This window comes from Myxocyprinus asiaticus, chromosome 34, assembly GCF_019703515.2.
Source record: "Myxocyprinus asiaticus isolate MX2 ecotype Aquarium Trade chromosome 34, UBuf_Myxa_2, whole genome shotgun sequence".
In the NCBI taxonomy this organism is placed as follows: Eukaryota; Metazoa; Chordata; class Actinopteri; order Cypriniformes; family Catostomidae; genus Myxocyprinus; species Myxocyprinus asiaticus.
In genome coordinates this window covers 6,089,850-6,109,853 of record NC_059377.1, presented here as the reverse complement: position 1 = coordinate 6,109,853, position 20,004 = coordinate 6,089,850, and the positions used below count along the sequence as shown (strand labels likewise).

The following is a 20,004-nucleotide window of genomic DNA, read 5'->3' as shown; positions in this document are numbered from 1 at the left end:
TTGCTCGCTTACCATCTAATCTATCCAGACCTTGACATGTGGCCATGTTAGGAGATGATCAATGTTATTTGCTTCACCTCTGAGTGATCATAATGTTTTGGCTCATCGGTGTGTATAAAGTATATATATATATATATATATATATATATATATATATATATATATATATATATACTGTATGTATATATATATATATATATATATATATATATATATATGGAGAGAGAGAGAGAGAGAGAGAGAGAGAGAGATCAAATAACAGCTCAAACATGTTTGTTAACCTTTAAATAACCTTTACAGATGATCTTATAATGGATCATGCTATTCTCACCCCAACCTTGAAGCACAAACATGTTTGTTTCCCATGCTGTCAGACACTGCTCAGTTTCTCTGTTAACTGTTTCTCACAGTTAAACAGTTGTGTGTTTGTGCAGTAATTAATGCTGGATAATAATGGATATATTCACAGGAGAGTCAAGCTGATCAAACTAATTCAACACAAAATGAAATGAAAAACCAGTTTGATCCTAACACACTCAGCATGACCACAGACATAAGGAAGTTTATTCATCTGAAGATGTCCTGCTGGGGCAAAAATAAAATCGGAAATGTGCAGCACTCTACTGTAATAAAGTAAGCTAATTTATCTGAACTCTACAATTCTGGGGCGAATTCAGTTAACATCTTAATACAGCGCAAAAATTACCTGCATCTTCACATAAAGTACCACCATCCATCTTAAAGGAATATTTCAGGTTCAGTACAAGTTAAGCTCAATCAACAGTATTTGTGGCATAATGTTGATTACCACAACAAATCATTTTGACTCGTCCGTCCATCCCTTATATATATATATATATATATTTATATATATATAGCACAAATCTGGGTACAGTGAGGCACTTACAATGGAAGTGAATGGGGCCAAATTTGGAGGATTTAAATCTAAAATTTGAAGATTATAATTTTTTAAAAGCACTTAGATTAATTTTTCTGTTAAAACTCATGTATTATTTGAGCTGTAAAGTTGTTTAAATCGTTGTTTTTACAGTCATTTTAGAGTTTTAGGGTTTGTATATATTATATCGTCATGGCAACAAAGTTGTCAAATTTGATATAAATTTACACAGAAAAGGATAGTAAGTGATTGTATCACTAAAATCATGTTAACGCACTTATTGTATACGTCTTGTGACTTTAATTTTGAAACAGTGAGAATTTTTATGTTTTACGGATTGGCCCCATTCACTTCCAAGTGCCTCACTGTAACCCAAATATTTGCTTTTTTTAAAAGAATAGGAGGGTCAAGTCAAAATGTATTTTTGTGGTAATCAATATTATGCCACAAATGCTGTCAAATGAGGTCAGTTTGTATTAAACCCGGAATACTCCTTTAAGTTTGAGTTTTCAATTCATTAAGTCATTAAGTGACAAGCCAATATTTCATCAAATGGTATAATAGGGCAAAAATCCAGATGCACAGTGTAAACGAGCACCTTTTTGGCGTTTTAAAGAGGTGATTCAGGTGTCTGGATCACAGTGATTGGTTGATGCTGTACAGTCTCAGAAAAGTATGTCTAGATTGCAGTAGTCAGATCCATTCTCCACAACCTAGCACTTAGAACCGGCCTGCAGATGTGGAATTGCATAAATGAATATGTGGAAACTATTAATCTAAAACTCTTCATCTGTAAATACCCCCTTTCCAGAGGGACATGACATGCAACAACACTATTAATATGATTATCATAAATTATTATTAGCAAAATTATGAACAATGACTGTTAATGATACATGATAATTAATGAGCAAGCATATATACATTGTTATTTTATTTCTCTTTTTGCAGCCAAAGAGCAAAGATCATGAACCAGCTCACCATTTATTTATTATTATTATTTCATTTTAATTTAGTTTAACATCAGTTTAAACTTGAACTATGCATTTGAACAGTGCTAGTAATTGGGACATTTTGGACACTGACATGCCATTTTTTTCAGCTGGTAAACAATCATGATTCCTACCAACTTCTTTGGAGCTGATCAATTGGAAACAAACATAAGATAAAGCAGCAAATAACATCAACTGCATCAAAACATTACAATGAAGAATTCAGAAATGTTAAGCAGTGTTTGTTTTTCAAGCAAAGTTGGCTTATGCCTTTTTCCCAGACATGCTCTTTTCTGGGTCAGCCACCCTCAAATGCTGCAAATGATCATGCTTGCACTGATAGCTACATATAAAGTCAGAAAGAGAATTCAAGTGCCTATTGCAGTGCCAATTGTTCTGGAAAATTGCTTGGGGAATAGGCATGAGGTGAGATGGATTTTCTCTAGCACTCTCTAAGGACTAAACGTGATCCATAGATATTTACATAACTGCCAATTACCTGTGAAAAAAACGAAGATCAAATTGTCTGTCTCTGAGAAGACACATTTTATTTTAATTAATTTTTTCCCTGTTTTTTTTTTTTTTTTTTTTTTTTTTTTTTCGGAAGCAAATTTCAAAGAAATAATTTGTTCTTGGACAAAAAGAGGAATTTCATTTAGTTTTGGTACTGTAATTGTAGACCCTCCAGTAGACCAAAAATATACAATTGTACCCTTAAAATTCCATCTGGGGGGTTTAATCTCCAGTGCTTTTAGGGTTTAGCTTTATATCAACCAGAGGCACAACTGGGAGAAATACATTATGTAATAAGTGCAGTGTGTGAGAATGGTTCACTCCTCTGGGAAATTACATTTTACAAATTACAAATGCTCTAGCATTCCTCAAAAACACCTCCACCCACAAAGTGTGATTAGCTCCACAAATCAATGTGTGATAAGCAAGATATAGAGCCTTGCATAACAATTATACTGTAAAATGTGAGCTGTGTACCACAAATAAAGGGTTTGAACTGTAACTATATAGTTATGTTACTTTATATGCCTCTTTTACCTGTTCCAGATAATTAAGTGTACACATAAGATGAAGTATCTCTCTACTGTGAGTCTACTGCTCAAATAAACAGGACAAATCTTATTTTTTTTTTTCTTTCTTTCTTTCTTAGAATGTAAAACTGTAAAAGGCATTAGAAAAACAGTATGTACACAGTGGGTACCTTTGGTTTTCTTTGTTTATTTTTTAATGTGCAATGATATAATGTAAAAAAAAATAAAATAAAAAAAATCTTAGTGACTTGTTAATTTTAAAGTGTATCCACCCATCATGTGACTGTATATATGCAGTGTTGGGGAGTAACGGAATACACGTAACGGGATTACGTATTTAAAATACAAAATATAAGTAACTGTATTCCACTATAGTTACAATTTATATAATTGGTAATTAGAATACAGTTACATATATTCAAAAAGTATTTTGATTACTGAAGAGATTACTTTGCATTTTATTGTCATTTGTTTCATTTAATATTTAGTCCTTTCAGATGGAAAACATTTATACATATAAATGATGTGATCCAAAGTGCATTTGAACAGCGGTGAAACACTTTCTTATGATGTGTTACATTCATACGAGCAGACAGAGAAGTAAGTTTGAAGTAAGTTTGGAGCAGAAGAAATAGAAATAAACCTTGTGTAAATTGTCAGATTTACGCTAAGCTAAAATGCTATTTCTAATAATTTTACATGCACACGTTACCAGGCACTATCATATTTTTATATCAAGAAAATTCACGTTAGATCATAATCTCTTTTTTTCTAGTATTAGGGAAAAAATCGCATTCTTGATAATTTTTGTATTGTTTTCCTGTAAAGATATCTAAAATCCTTAAAAATTTTAAATACGTATTCCCATTACTTGTATTTCGTTACTCCCCTACTCTGCTTACATTTACATCCTGATCAAAACATTTTAAAATATCAAATAAAATTAATTGTCATCAGCTGTAATCATCAAATGAAAGAAAGTAAAACACTAAATAAAAAAGAGAAATACAATAAAACCTAAAGGAATCCTGATGTTTACTTGAATTATGGAGAAGCATATTAACATATCTGCTTAACAGTGTTTGAATTGCTAATAACATTTATTTTAGGATACATTTACATACATTTACTCATTTAACAGGGGCTTTGCCCTAAGCAGTGGTTAAGAGAGAAATAATAAAACAAAACAATTCAACACAAGGAGATAAAAACATTAGAAGCATTAGAAGTACTGTGATAGATAGATAGATAGATAGATAGATAGATTTTATTTGTATATTGCTTTTCACAAAACATATTTCAAAGCAGCTTTACAGAAAATTATGCTTTAATAGAAAAAGAAGCTGTGATATCTGTGATGTCTTGGGGCCATAATTGTGCAGTTGATTGTAACATGATTGTATATTGTGCCTTAAAATGGATATTTAAATAAATAAATATGTAAATAGAGTCACGAGATGCCATGAGAGGGTCGGACGTGTGAACAGCAAGCTCAGCAAGAAAAGATTCAGCGTCAACTGTCGAGCATGACGACAATGCTGACAAAGGTCGTTGCTGACTTGGAGGATCTTGCTGTAATACAGGGGTGTCAAACTCGGTTCCTGGAGGGCCACAGTCCAGCAGAGTTTAGCTCCAACCCTAATTAAACACACCTGAAGCAGCTAATCAAGGTCTTCAGGAGTGCTTGAAGATTACAAGGAGGCATTTTGGAGCAGGGCTGGAACTAAATTCTGCAGGGCTGCGGCCCTCCGGGAGCTGAGTTTTGCAGAGGGTCAGAATATGGTGGAATTTCTGGACGAGCTCTTTCCAAGTTTGCTCGATATAACAGGCCATAAGCTGGAAATCAAGCCAGCTCACAAGTATCCGGCTAGGAAATCTGCTGAGGGAGACAGGCCCCGATCAATTCTGGCCAAATTTCTGAGATCATCCAATAAAGATCTCGTGTTATGCGAGGCAAGGAGCAAAGGAAGGCTTTCTTGGAAGAACCACTGCATTTTCTTGTTCCCAGACTTTGCAAATTCAACAAGAGAGAAACGTGATTGATTCAAGGAATGCAAGAAACTCTTACATCAGTGGAAGGTCGCTTTTGCACTGATGTTCCCGGCCAAATTGAGAATAGATTCTAAGGATGGCTGCAAAATATTTACATGCCCACAGCAAGCGATGTACTTCATAAAGTCAATGGAATGAGTAAGTTATTGTGTGGCGCTCGCTTTGCAGCCGAGTGAGCTGTCACTGAACATTCACTTGACTGTCCGAGGAAACTGGGCACCTTTTTTGTTTCTTTTTGTGCTGGTTCCGCCTAGCGGCTGGAGTTTGTTTTTTGTAATAACACTCCTTCAGGACAATTTGTGGATGAATCTGCACATTCTTTGTGCTTGTGCTTCCTATTGGCTGGAGTTTGTTTTGTGGAGTATTTTTTGCAGGACATTGAAAGGATGAGGTCATCTGCTGCACTCATGTAACAGCCGGTTCACTGAACATTTGTTTGACTGTCTGAGGAAACTGAACGGCTTTTTTTTTTTTGGTATGTGTGCTGGTTCGGCAAGAGGCTGGAGTTTGTTTTGTGGAGGAACACACTTTCGGGAGAGTTATGCGGATGAATCTACACGTTCTTTTGTTTATTCTCCACATGGAATGTGAATGGTTTGGGGCACCCCATAAAAAGAAGGAAGGTTATTTCTTTTTTTAAATGAAAGAAATATGATATAGTGTTTCTTCAAGAAACGCATCTTTCCCCGCAGGAAGCTGAAAAATTTGGGAAGATATGGGGTGGGCATGTTTTCTTTAGTGCTGGCTCAAGTAAGAGCAGGGGAGTCATTACATTGATAAGTAAACATGTCTCAAACAGAGTAAAGATAAATTAGGAAGAGTCATTATTGTTTTAGCAGAAATTCAGGGGCAAAGGTTGATTTTGGCTAATATTTACACACCTAACGCTGATGATCAGGGCTTTTTTTATAGATCTTGAAGGGATGTTGCAAGCCGCAGGCACCCCTTATGATATAATATTGGGAGGAGACTTTAATCTAATGATGGACTCAGTCCTTGATCATAGTGAAGCAAGTCCCCTAGAGCATTGACGCTTCTCAGGATGTGTAAAGATCTTGGTCTTACAGATATTTGGAGACTTTTTAACCCATCTGGTAGGGACTATACATTCTTTTCATCAGTCCATAAGATTTATTCTAGAATTTATTTTTATATATAAATATATCTAAGTCCCTCATTTCATCTGTTGTTGACTGGAAACATCTTAGTCTCAGATCACACCCTGGTGTGTTTAGAGGTGTTGCCACATATGGAGAAAAAGAAATCATATAGTTGGCGCTTTAATGTACCCCTTTTGCAAAATCCTGATTTCCAACAAATGTTAAAGGCTAAAATCAATGTTTATATGGAGACCAACTGGTCCTCAGTATCCTCAATGGGCGTGGCTTGGGAGGCACTTAAGGCGGTTCTTTGGGGTCAGATCATACAGTATGCCTCATTCATCAAAAAATCCAAAGCACGAGAACTCGTGGAGTTGGAAGGGAATATTAAAAGTGTCGAGGCAGAGCTGAAGCACTGAATGACACCTGATGGCTTCAGAGAATTGACCCCAATTGAAATACAGATATAATACTATTTTGTCACGGAAGGTGGAGTTTTGGCTATTCAGGGCAAGACAGTCATATTTTGAGTCGGGGGACAAAGCAGGGAAGCTTTTGGCTAGATATATAAAGCAGAGGGAGTCTTTTTCTACCATTCCCTCAGTGAAATCTGCTGGTGGTGAAATTTTTACCTCGGCCATCATTGATATTAATAATGCTTTTAAAGAATTCTATCTTGATCTCTATAGTTCCACGTCTTCGTCTACTGATGAAGATATTAGACATTTTGTGGAACCTTTAGAGCTCCCTAAACTGTTGACTGAGCAAAAAAATTCTCTTGATTCAGAGATAAACTTGGAGGAGCTTGGCGAGTTAATTAAGGCCTTGCCTACAGGTAAGGCTCCGGGGCCAGATGGCTTTGCCGCTGAGTTGTTTAGATCTTATGCTTCAGAACTGGCGCCACTTTTGCGAGTGTAAGAGTTACTGTAAAATTTCCCTGATCCAGCTAGACATTAAAATATTGTCAAAAATTTTGGCTAATCGATTAAGTCAAGTTATGACATCTCTTATGCATATAGATCAGGTGGGGTTTATTCGGGGCCACAGCTCTTCTGATAAAATTAGGCATTTCATCAATATCATGTGGTCAGTGGCGAATGATCTGACTCCGGTCGCTGCATCTCACGTGATGCCGAAAAGGTGTTTGATATGGTAGAATGGAATTATCTTTTTAAGATTTTGCAAAATGTACGGGGTTGGGAGTACGTTTATCGGATGGATTAAGTTACTTTATAGACACCCGGTAGCAGTGGCATAAACAAATGGATTAATTTCAGATTATTTTACTCTGGATGGGGCACCCGGTAGGGTTGCCCTCTTTCCCCCTTATTGTTCTGTCTTGCCCTGGAACCATTAGCAGCCACGATCAGAAAGGAGGATGATTTTCCCAGGGTTGTGGCAGGAGGTGTGGCGCATAATCTTCTGCTTTACGCAGATGATATTCTATTATTCGTCTCCGACCCTACTAGATCCATGCCTTGTCTCCACAGAATTATTAATTCCTTTTCTAAATTCTCGGGATACAGAGTTAATTGGTCTAAATCCGAAGCTTTGGCTCTGACAGCGTACTGCCGGGTGCCTTCCAGTGGCCCAAATAGGGCATTAAGTATTTGGGTATTTTATTCACAGCAAATTTGTGTGATTTAGTTAGAGTTAATTTTGACCCTTTAATAAAAAGTTTTTCGAGCGATGTGGGCAGGTGGGCTTCATTACATTTATCGATGATTGGGAAGGTTAATGTTATTAAAAATAATTGTATTCCAAAATTCAACTACCTGCTATAGTCTCTCCTTATAGATGTCCCCCTGTCTTATTTCAAGCAATTTGATAGCATAGTGAAGTCCTTCATTTGGAATGGGAAATGTCCCAGATTACATTTCAGTAAGCTGCATAGGGCTATTGACAAAGGTGATCTAGGCCCACCGAAGATTTTGTTTTATTATTATGCGTTCAATCTCAGACATTTGGTTCATTGGTCACTTCCACCTGAGAAAGCCCCTCCCTGGTTTTGTATTGAACAGGAAGTTCTTGCCCTAAAAGTGTCCAGAGTGTTTAATTTGGACATTTATTTAAATGTTGCCTCAAGCTTAACGCTGAACCCCAAATTATGTATTAATAAGTCCTCTTTCTGCTGGTCAGAGTGGATTGTGAGGGAGGTTAATACACTTGGTGACCTATATGAGAGTGGAGTGTTGAGATCCTTTGAAAATTTGGTTCAACATTTTGGGATCCCCAGATCTCAGTTTTTTAGGTATTTACAGCTGCGCCACTTGCTCTGTACTATTTTTGGGAGTAGCATACACCCCCCTAAAGTGGCAGATACTCTGGGAGGGGTGATTACTGCTTTTGGAAAAGGTCATGAGGCATCAGTGTATTACTCCCTGCTAATTCAGAGTCTGGGGGATGGATCTTCAACTTCTCTCAAGAGATTATGGGAGAAAGATTTAAACTTGGTATTGGTCAAGTCTGCATCTAGAGACACAAGGGTGCACCTTATGCAATTCAAGATTTTACATAGATTCTATTGGACCCCCTCTAGATTGTATAGACTTGGTCTTAAAGACACACCCACCCGCAGGCGATGCCAATCAGAGGTTGGAGACATAACCCATGTCTTTTGGGGGTGTGTTATGATCCAGGAGTTTTGGTTGAAGGTTCAGAGTTTTGTGTGTGATGTATTGGGCTCTCGGGAATCATTTTGCCAAAGACTCTGTATTTTGAAAATAGACACATAAAGAGTTGGGTCCTAACCAGTGTCATGATCGCCAGACAGATACTTTTAAGGGGATGGAGGTCGGCTGGAGCACCCACATTTCAGGACTGGTGCTTGGAGATGGGGAGGGTGGTGGCCTTTGAAGAAGGGTCATTTAGAAGACTGGGAAAGTTTAACTTGTTTGTGGAGAAATGGGGCTGATATCTGACGTTTCAGGATGTGTGATTATTATTATTATTTATTTATCTATTTATTTTTTGTACGTGTGTCTATAATCATGTACGACCACTGGGATGTTTTTGGGGGGCAGGGTGAGGTTGGGGATTGGGAGGGGTAATAGTGGGGGTTAATTGTGGATTCTGTGTATATACAGTATGTTTTGTTTTTCTATGTTCAATATGTGAATCAATAAAAATTGTTAATCTGAAAAAAATAAATAAGTAAATAATATTTGTAATTAGACCCCCAGTGAGCAGGCTAAAGGTAACTGGATGGATGGTTCCTTGGATGGATGGATGGATGGATTCTCGTAGACAATCAAGACTCCTAGATGTATTAGGCTGAGACTCCACCAGCTCTCTGTACTCTGACTTGTCTCCATTTTTAATGCAACCCTCAATGGAAGAGTCATTGAGAACTTCTGCAGGTGACATAAGATGATGTTATATTGAAAATCTGATGTGAAAAGTGTAAACAGAAAGGAAGATGCAGAACTTGAGCTTCAAAAACAGTAACCTGCTGGGGTATCTACATTCACTGCGCATTCATTTCCAAATTTGTGAGACGAGATCATTTTGACAGCACTTGAAATCAAAAAATTATTCTGATAGTGATGCCAGCTTGTCCATGTGGGATTATTACCTGTAGTGCATGCAGATCAGAGCATTGTCCATGCCTGTGTATGCTTAATAGTCAAATTGCAGGGGTTCCAGATGGTGTGCAACCAAGGGTCAGAGTCGTTTGCGGGCCAGTCAGCGAGAGCAACTTCTCTATAATCCATAAGAGTGCTTCGACCCTTCAGTTTTGGCACTGGAACCACACATGAAGTTTTCCAAAGTGGGGGCACCTTGCCCAGTACAAGAAAGAGGGAGAACAGATGTTTCAGTACTCCAGAGACCTGGTTAGCAGCTGGTCAGGGGCTTATTCCATCAGGCCCCACTCTGTGGTTGGTTGTTTTAGTTGAAGGTGGCATTTCACAAATCTGAGATGACGGAAAGTCTTGCAGAGATTTGAGTAGAGACCATGGGGTTGTATGGCTGGACCACAGGTAGAGTTGCATATCATTTGTGTAGCAGTGCTAGTTAAAGCCATGTGCCTAAAAAGACTAGGCCCAGTGAAGTTCTGATGAAGTAAGAAGAGAAGGGGGCCAAGCACAGATCTTTGAGTTTCCCCACTGGTTAGCTGATGTGACTTGGACAGCCCTTGCTTTCAATCCAAGATAGGAAGGACTTCTAAACTGTCCAGTTTTGAGAGATTGGACAAAAAAAATCTGGTATTTCTCTCTGTCGATAAAGCCAGATATGCCTTGGAGAATGAGGCAGGACACTTGGATGCCTCCATTGAGTTTACCATATTTAACCTCCTGAGTGACTGCTGTGTGCATTTTCCATTTCGTTTTTTAATTTGAAACTAAAAGCACCTAATAAACAGCAAAAAAAAAAAACAAAAAAAAAAAACATTCTAGAGCAAATAGTTTTCCTAATAATTAATGTCCTCATTTGTGGATGGTGAGATTACATTATGAAATTTTAAATAACACTAAGCTATAGAAAGTCTGATTTTTTTTCATACATTTGTTTATTTTTGTTTCCAGGAGTGTTGTTTATTCATGTTTATGAGACGTTATAGACATTACAGCTGATTTTCTGTAAAGCTGAATAAATTATTCTTATTCAAAGTAAGCATCATACAATCACTGCCAGCCATGTTAAATTAAAATGCAGCATTATAAAATTATGAATCTATGTACTGATTACCATTGTCCCATGTCTGCCAAACATGTTGAGTGGTCCAAGCATCATCTGCAGCCTGAAACTGAACTTTTGATTGGATTTTAGGATTGAATGCACTTAGCTGCATAGATAGTTTTAGGATGCTCCCTTGCTCAATATTTAGTGAATGACTTAACCTCCAGTGTTCTGTCTGTCTGCACTGGTCTCAGAACAGTTCAAAATGTACCTTATTTTCATCCTAACACCATATAAAGCCTCTGAAAGCAACATTTTTCAGCTTTTGGATGAACCCATTCATTCTCAATGTGAAAAGGCGAAGTAAACATATAGGAATGCATTTACTAATGTTAATGAAAAGAATCGTATTGGACAGAGATAAAAAAAAGTTAAACATAACAAAGACTGCTTTTATATTTACCTCACACATGTATTCTAATAGAAGGTTCTGTACACTCTCTTTCTGCAGATACACCAAGCTGAAAACTGCCACCAACATCTACATCTTCAATTTGGCTCTGGCAGATGCCCTGGCCACCAGTACCCTTCCATTTCAGAGTGCAAAGTACCTTATGAACACCTGGCCATTTGGTGAGTTTCTGTGTAAGGTGGTCATAGCCATTGACTACTATAACATGTTCACCAGTATCTTCACCCTTACAATGATGAGTGTGGACCGTTACATCGCAGTGTGCCACCCTGTAAGGGCACTGGAGTTTCGGACCCCGATCAAGGCAAAAATCATCAACGTGTGCATTTGGATTCTCTCCTCTGCTGTTGGAGTGCCAATCATGATCATGGCGGTTACCAAAGTGACAAACCAAGGTGAATAAGTATCTTTAAAAGATTTTTCTTAACTAATTAAATTTGTTGGATGAGGACACTTAATTTTAGTAAAATTGTTGCATGAGGACACTTAATATGTTTTGTTACCATACATATTTAGGGTTCACCTGTTACAATGTATTCCCTAACAGGTACAACTGCCTGCATGCTGAAATTCCCTGATCCCGACTGGTACTGGGACACAGTGACAAAGATCTGTGTGTTCATCTTTGCATTTGTGGTGCCGGTGCTAGTCATCACAGTTTGCTATGGTCTGATGATCCTACGCTTAAAGAGTGTCCGTCTTCTCTCAGGCTCAAAAGAGAAGGACAGGAACATGCGTCGGATCACTCGAATGGTCTTGGTAGTGGTGGCCGCCTTCATCATCTGCTGGACGCCCATTCACATCTTCATCATTGTCAAAACACTTGTAGACATCAACCAAAAGAACCCCTTTGTGATTGCCAGCTGGCACCTGTGCATCGCACTTGGCTATACCAACAGCAGCCTCAATCCAGTCCTCTATGCTTTCTTGGATGAGAACTTCAAGAGATGCTTCAGAGACTTCTGCACACCGTTCCGAACCAGAGCTGACCAGACTGCTCTCAACCGAGCCAGGAATGCCACAAGGGAGCCAGTTTCTGTTTGTGCTCCTTCAGACCCAGGGAAGAAGCCGGTATGACTAGGCTTGGAGAAGATCCCACGAGGGTCCCAGTCCAGAAGAGTTCAGCAGGACCTACAGTCTGAAGTCACCCAAATCTCCACCACTGAATTCTAACAGAATGGAAGAGCCATTTCCAACACCTGGAAAAGTATACTATACTATATACTATACTATATTAAGTGATGTACTTTATTACTTTAGAAGGTAACCAGGGAGGTATGAAGCTACTCTTCCACACCGTTTATTATTTACATTGGATTGTGGACTGGCCCCCAATATTTTGTTGGAAGATGACCTTAAACAACCTTAAACACAATGCTGAGGCCAGTATTCCCCTATGAGGCCAATGTTCTTCGACAATACATCAAAACAGGACAAATTATCTCACTTTCAGGGTCTGGTGGACTTTAAGGGTCTGAAATCCTACTGGCACTAAGAAAATAACTTTTATGCTAATGAAGGACCATGCATTGAAATGGAGTCTGTAAACAATGTTTCAGTCGATTCCCAGTCAGTGAAAATAAGCACAGATACATCTCAAAATCAAATCTGGCACAGGATATAAAAGCAAATAGTGGAGACTGGGTCCAGTTGATAGACACTCCTGCTGAAATGGAAAAGTATTTTCAGAAGTTGATTATATATTTAATTTCCTCTATCTCTAAGATATTTTGGAGGCAGAGGACTAGCCTTGGGAAATAAAGTAAAAAATACAAAAAAAACTGGAAAAGATGTCGAAACTTTACAGCCCGCCATAATTCTCTATGAACCCCCAGTGGCTGTAACTGTGGGGAATGATGGGCAAATATGTCTTGACCCAGAACAGACTTCTGTCAGAATGGTGTAAGGTGGAGAAAGGTGGTGTGTTGTGACATGCAGACCAAAGAGTAAATGACAGTTTGTCTGAACGTAATTTCAGTGATATGGACGCATAATTAATGGATAAAAGCACTATGGATTATATTGCTGAGGACAAGGTCATGATAACAAGCTCTGCGTAAATTGTGGCCTCCTTCCAAACCTAATCCATCCTCCATTGCTATATTCAATTAACAAATTTTAAGACAAACTGACACTCATTTTTTAAATGATCCATCCCTCCTTTCGTCACTATTTACAGTGAGGAGGGGTGCATGAAAAACTGCTACAAATTGCAAAGTTTCCTGGACATTCTAAAATATAACAAAGGTGAACCCAACTGAAGAAACAGTGGAAAATTAGTATTTCTATTTAGAGTGTTAAAATAAATTGCCATGATCTGGGCAAGAATCCATTTAATGACATTTCATTAAAAGTCATCTCACAAACTGCATTAGATTGGCTTGGCTATACCTTTAATTGAAATTGTAGGTGTTCGTTAAGCAAGGTTAAAACTGACCAATACTTTTTGTTGTTGTTGTTGTTGTTATGGCACACTGAGCAACAGTTCAAAAACCTAATGAGCTGCCTTCATAAGGATCATTTTAAAGCATCATAGGCTTGATCTCGACGTGGTACATTGTTGAAGTGCGAGTTAATTATCAATTTACTTACAGTTCATTCACTACTAAGAAGTATTTTAAAAATAGTAAAAATGTACTATTTTACCAATTATTTGTGTGCTATGTATATTAATGTTTAGTAACGTATTGCATTGTTAGCTTAGCAACATGCTACCATCAAACTCTATTGAAATCTCATGTGTGCTTTACGTGAGGAGCGCTACTTGTATGATGCACAAGTTGCTGCCTATATGGAGGGATCCAAATTGGTGTGTCATTAAGTTCCATTTTACTTAGATTGCTGCCTCAGAAAACTACTCTCCATGTTAGGAGCAAGGCAGCTCACTAGGTTTTTGAACAGAGCCATATGTTGAGTGTATGACTTTTGGAGTATTAGGAGTTTTAGTGGAACATGCATACAAAACATGGATCCAACAATTATTTCTAAATGTCTTGAATTTGTCCTGTAAAAAAAACTTAATGAGTCATGTAATATACGAGTCGCTGCTTATGTTCTAGCTTTGATATTCCTTTAGAATCAGCTGGTGCAAATTATATGAATGTGCTTTTACAGATCTGCCAAGTAAAAAGTGTAGCAAGAGATGAATGTGTGTATAGATAGCTGTTTTCTATTTTATTTATTTTTATTTGGAACCTTTCATTGTGGTTGGCAGCTCCATTTATGTTCATTTCCATTCAAAATTTACCATTTCAAGAGATGGCTGCTCATTTCTTTGGAAATTGAAATACCCTGTAAATGCTTGGGAAATTTTCATTGCTCTTTATCTGCTGAGTTGGCTAAATGGAAATTCTTTGATCTTAACCCAAAATACTGTAACATACTAGATTAATCACTGTTGGTATTTTCTATTTTACACACTGAGTCACTTGTTTTAATACTGAGAATTGTACTGAGCTGTAATTTTGTTCATGCAAAGTGATTTTGGTGAAATCGTGTTTGTGTTGCATTTTGAAGAATGAAAGACAAAAAGAGTTTTCATACAGTCTACTATGAACTGTAGAGGACAGGAAAAGTCTGGAATATCAGCAAATATATGATCTGGGGCCATATGTATAAAGCCACTTAGAGCAAAATTTTAGTCTAAAGTTTTTCAAAATTCTAAGAATGATATTATTTTACTCTTATTCCTAGACTTAAGATTAAGTGTCATTCAAAAAGGTTCATAATTGTTAAGATTTGGTCTCAGCTGCTAAATTATTTAAGAGTGAGAGGTATCCTAACCTCATTAGGAGTAGCATGATGACAAAGGAAGACTGTGTTGAACTTATATAATAGTGAACTTAGGGCAAATGTGATTTGTAGTTGAGCGAACAAGTGAAATCCATCAACATCATTTTTTTTATTGCATCACAGTTGAAATGTTTTTATTTATTTATTATTATTTAATAAATAAATGCATTATATCAGCAACATTAAGCATTTGAAAAAATTGATGGTTACATTTACCTGGGGAAGTGATGGCACCAGGATCAATCGGATTGAGATCTGGGGAATTTGGAGGTCAGGGCAACACCTTGAACTCTTATCATGTTCCTCAAACCATTCCCAAACAATGTGTGCAGTGTGGCAGGGAACATTATCCTGCTGAAAGAGGCCACTGCTATCAGGGTATACCATTGTATCAGAACATTGCCCAGAGCATCACACTCCCACAGTGCATCCCGGTGCCATCACTTCTCCAGGTAAATGGTGCACACGTGCACGGCCGTCCACTTGATGTAAAAGAAAACATGATTCATCGGACCAGGCGACCTTCCACTGCTCCAAGGTCCAGTTCTGACCCATTGTAGGTGTTTTTGACAGTGGACAAGGGTCATCATGGGCACTCTGACCGGTCTGCAGCTACGCAGCCCCATACGCAGCAGGGTGTGATGCACTGTGTGTCATGACACATTCCTACCGTAACCATCATTAAAAAGTTTTTGTGACTTGTGCCACAGTAGACCTTCTGTCAGTTCACAAGCTTTGCCATTTCAGAGACGCTCTGACCCAGTCGTCTGGGTCAACAATTTGGCCCTTGTCAAAGTCGCTCAGGTCTTTACTCCTGCATTCATCACGTTGACTACAAGAATGGATTGTTCGCTTAACATCTAATCTACCCAGACCTTGACATGTGGCCTTGTTAGGAGATGATCAACATTATTCACTTCACCTGTGAGTGGTCATTATGTTTTGGCTCATCAGTGTATATTGCAACATTTATTGATTGATTGATTGATTTGCACACTATGCATAGTGTACACTTATATATTTATACTTTGTAGCCTTCATTTTGCACATTGTTTGGAGGAAATTGGGCTAGTTGTGATTTTTGTTGTTTATTTATTTATTTATTTTATAAAATACAGAAAATAAGATTTGTCTTTCTCATTAGATTAATTAAAAATAATTGACAGGTAAACCTACTATATCTTTTTTTATATATATATAAAATGTGTTGTATTAAATCATGAATTAATGGTGTCATTGTGCTTTGACCTATTACCCTTGTATGCTCACTATTGGCTGATTCAGTGGCCCAAAGTCATATTTAGGCAGCATAAAATAATCCACATGACTCCAGTCAAACAATTATTGTCTGAAGCTAATCAATACGTTGGTGTAAGAAACAAATAGATAATTCAAACGTTTTTAACTTTAAATCGTTACTTCCGGCCAGCGCTGGATTGCTGTTTGAAATTAACTCGCATGACGTTTGTTCCTCTGTTGTATACAAAGCGCACACTTCCGAGTTCTCACATGAATGCACCATTGCACTTACGTAATGCGACAACAACGTGATGCGTCGACTGCAGGCAGGAAGCGATTTTTTAAAGTTAATAACATTTTAATTATCTATTTATTTTTTTACACAGACCTATCGATTTGTTTCTGAAGACATTAATTGATTGACTGGAGTCATGTGGATTACTTTTTTGCTGCCTAAATATGACTTTTGGTCCATCAAACAGCCAGCAGCCTGATGGCACCTGTTTACTTGTATTGTATGGACAAACAGAGCTGAAATGTGCTTATAAAAATCTTCATTTCGGTTCTGCTGAGGAAGGAAAGTCATACATATCTGGGATGGCTTAAAGGTAAGTAAATCATGAGATGATTTTCATTTTTGGGTGAACTAACCCTTTAAGAATCAGATTTAGATTTGCGCTGAAAGATGCTTTTAGGTACTTTATAAAAAACTCCTACTTTTACACAAGTCCTACTTTTTGCTAAGAATTATTTGACACAAATGAAATAATACAAATATTCTTAAGAGCATTTATCAGAAGTTTCATACATACGGCCCCTGATCTGTGCATGGAGACAAACTTCATATAAGGTACTAAACTGTCAATGCTCTCAAAGAGAAAACAAACTACGAAATCACGATATATTTGGTTATGGTTATGGTCATTATTTTTTCTGACTCCATTTGTCTTAGTAGTCACAGTTAATAGAATATTCCGTTTTTTTGCTGGATTTGTTAAATTCTTGATCTGTTTCTTTCAAATGGTGATTTGTTTTTGTATTTTTTAATTGATCAAAAAGTTAGCAAAAAGTGCAATTTCTGTTATCTCTGCTGTGGTTGTTTAATATATGGCAGCACAGAAGGCATTTGTGTTGTTATGCTTCCCTAGGCTGGTCGTGCTGCAGTAATCATTATGTAATTGCGTTAAGTCTGCAGGACACAATTGTAAAATGTCTCATTAGTTTCCAGAAGACTGATTATATTATAAAATAAAAGCATATGCTAATATTCTTTTGACTAGTAATAATTGGTAACTCTTTCAGTGAACTTTCTGACTCTAAATATATGCAGTGCTGGGTGGATTACTTCTGAATTGTAATCCGGTACTGATTACAAATTAAATTAATAAAATTGCAATCAGTAACGTAATCTCTTGGATTATATTTTAAAGTAATCTAATCTGATTACTTTTGGATTTCTTTTTTATTACCTCTGACCAAACTCTTGTTTATTTGATGTCACATGCATTTGAGTAAGATAATCTATAGCATTTTTTACATAATGTTGCTTAAAGGTGCTGTTAGCGTTCTGGAACTTCCACAAGACTGAGCCCTTAAATTAGCCCCCTCTTTTCAAAACACCGCCCTCCAAAGATACTGTTGAGACTGTCACCGAACAGTAGAGCAGCAGTGCATCTTCTCACAGTTGTCAAACACAACATTAGCAAAATTGTGCCCTCAACTGACAACTGTAATGAATCTTAATATGACATTAACCTGAATGATCTGCATTCACTACTACACTATGAGAATGTGCAAAATGATTGACAGGCAGAAAACACATCAAAGTCTTCTGATTGGCTGATCAAAGAATGTGTCCACGGCTCGCAGTCACATTTTTGTGTGATGTTTACACAGTCTAGTGCTATCACAGAGACCAGTGAGATATCTCAGAACACTTATTTCAATGATTTCTTAAATTACTTACAGCACCTTTAAATGCATTTAAAAAAATTACTTAATCAAAATATGAGAATTTTTAGAAAGTAATTAGTAATAAGTAATGCAATTACTTTTCAGACAGAGTAATTAGTACAGTAATCTAATTACATTGTAGAAGATGTAATTAGTAGTTAGTATTCAATTACTTTTTAGAGTAACTTACCCAACACTGCCTTCAACGAACTTCTTATTGCGTTGTGTTGACGTTTCAGTTATTTGTTGCTTTTTCCCCTCCACTCAAAGACTAAAGAAAGTGAAAGCTGCGTTAGTCATTACAACCAGAGTTATTATTATTTCGAAATTTAATTTTGTTTTTTATTTCTACTTCATTTTCAATTTGTCCTTTCAATTTAGTTTAGTTTTATCTAAAATTATACCTATCTAAAGAAATAACATATACTGAGATTTCTTTTTCTGTCTATCTGCTTACTGGTTTGGGAAAATAATGAGTCAACACAGTAGTAATTAGCACTCGCTGAGAAGTTACATCTCACGACTTGACTGCAAATGCTACATCTGAAAACACTGGAAAAGCCCACTGATAATATTAGGGCCATTTAACACGGACATGACTGTTAATTCACGGAAAATATGGGGCAGTTCTACGCACTGCAGCGTCCATGTGTTATCATTTAAAAAAAAAAAAAAAAGAGGTATCATAAACATTTATTTAGTACTACCTTGAAGAAGCTATTTGACAACAGATACTCACATACTGTATATTACACAAAACAAAATGATAACTGAATTTAAACAAATGATCCGGTTCAAAAGTTTACATTCCCTTGGTTCTAAAAGGATTAGTTCACCCAAAAATGAAAATTCAGTCAAGCTTCAAAAGTACACAAAAGTATAATTCAGAAGTCTAACAAATTATTGTATGCAACTCATGTCTTGTTCTCAAGAAATACGATAAGATTTGGTGAGAAACAAACTGAAATCTGATGTATTATTAAGTGAAACTCTTGAACAACCGTTGATCTCCTGTTCGCGTTCATGTGACAGACTGCACATGAGCTTTAGAGGTACTGGCACGAGAGAAACCCTTTAATATGGTGTGTTGCTTTCTCTGTGATTAATGATTGTTTGTGTAATAATTGTTCATGAGTCCCTGCTTTGTCCTGAGCTGTGAAGCTGCCCACTTTTCTTAAGAAAAATACTGTTCATTCTTTGGTTTCCCAGCATCTTCTGCACATTTAAGTTCTTCCCAACAGTGGCTAAATGATATAGACATCCAGCTTTTGACAACTGATGGACACATACACAACTATTACAAAAGCTGCAAACATTCATTGATGCTCAAGAAGGCAAACTTTTGAACAGGATGATTTGTGTAAATTACAATACATTTTGTGTAATGTAGCTTTTGAAGGGCAGTATTACATAAAATATTTAATCTTTTATCTCTTATATTTGCATACATTCTGAAAGGAGTGTGAAAACTTATAGTTTGTGAAAATGTATATTTTATGTTATATTTTGTTTTTCACTATTTAACCACATTTTAGCTTTTTTTTTTATTTACAAATTCCACGTAGCCTATTCTATCCATATGATTTCATATTGCATGTGTAATTGAGTAGACTTATCATGTCAGGTACACATTTTAACACAAAATTCACAACACTGGAACCTAAAATTCAAAATACAATCCCCACATCTCAACATTTAAAGGAATGTTCCGGGTTCAATACAAGTTAAGCTCAATCAACAGCATTTGTGGCATAATATTGATTATCACAAGTATTAATTTCAACTCGTCTCTCCTTTTCTTTAAAAAGCAAAAATCGAGTTTACAGTGAGGCACTTACAATAG

The 20,004-nt window shown here is 36.9% G+C and overlaps 1 protein-coding gene across 2 annotated transcripts in view; it reads left to right on the top strand.

Annotated features, from left to right (window-relative positions):
- The window catches only part of LOC127425707 (delta-type opioid receptor-like), a 30,473-nt gene extending 14,403 nt beyond the window's left edge, over positions 1-16,070 (top strand). For both annotated transcript variants that reach the window (XM_051671959.1, XM_051671960.1), the window contains 2 exons: positions 11,217-11,572; positions 11,725-16,070. In XM_051671959.1, coding sequence (XP_051527919.1) covers positions 11,217-11,572; positions 11,725-12,254 — 886 coding nt within the window. In that variant the 3' untranslated portion in view covers positions 12,255-16,070. The remainder of the gene's footprint in view (positions 1-11,216; positions 11,573-11,724) is intronic.
- Positions 16,071-20,004: the final 3,934 nt, after the last annotated feature.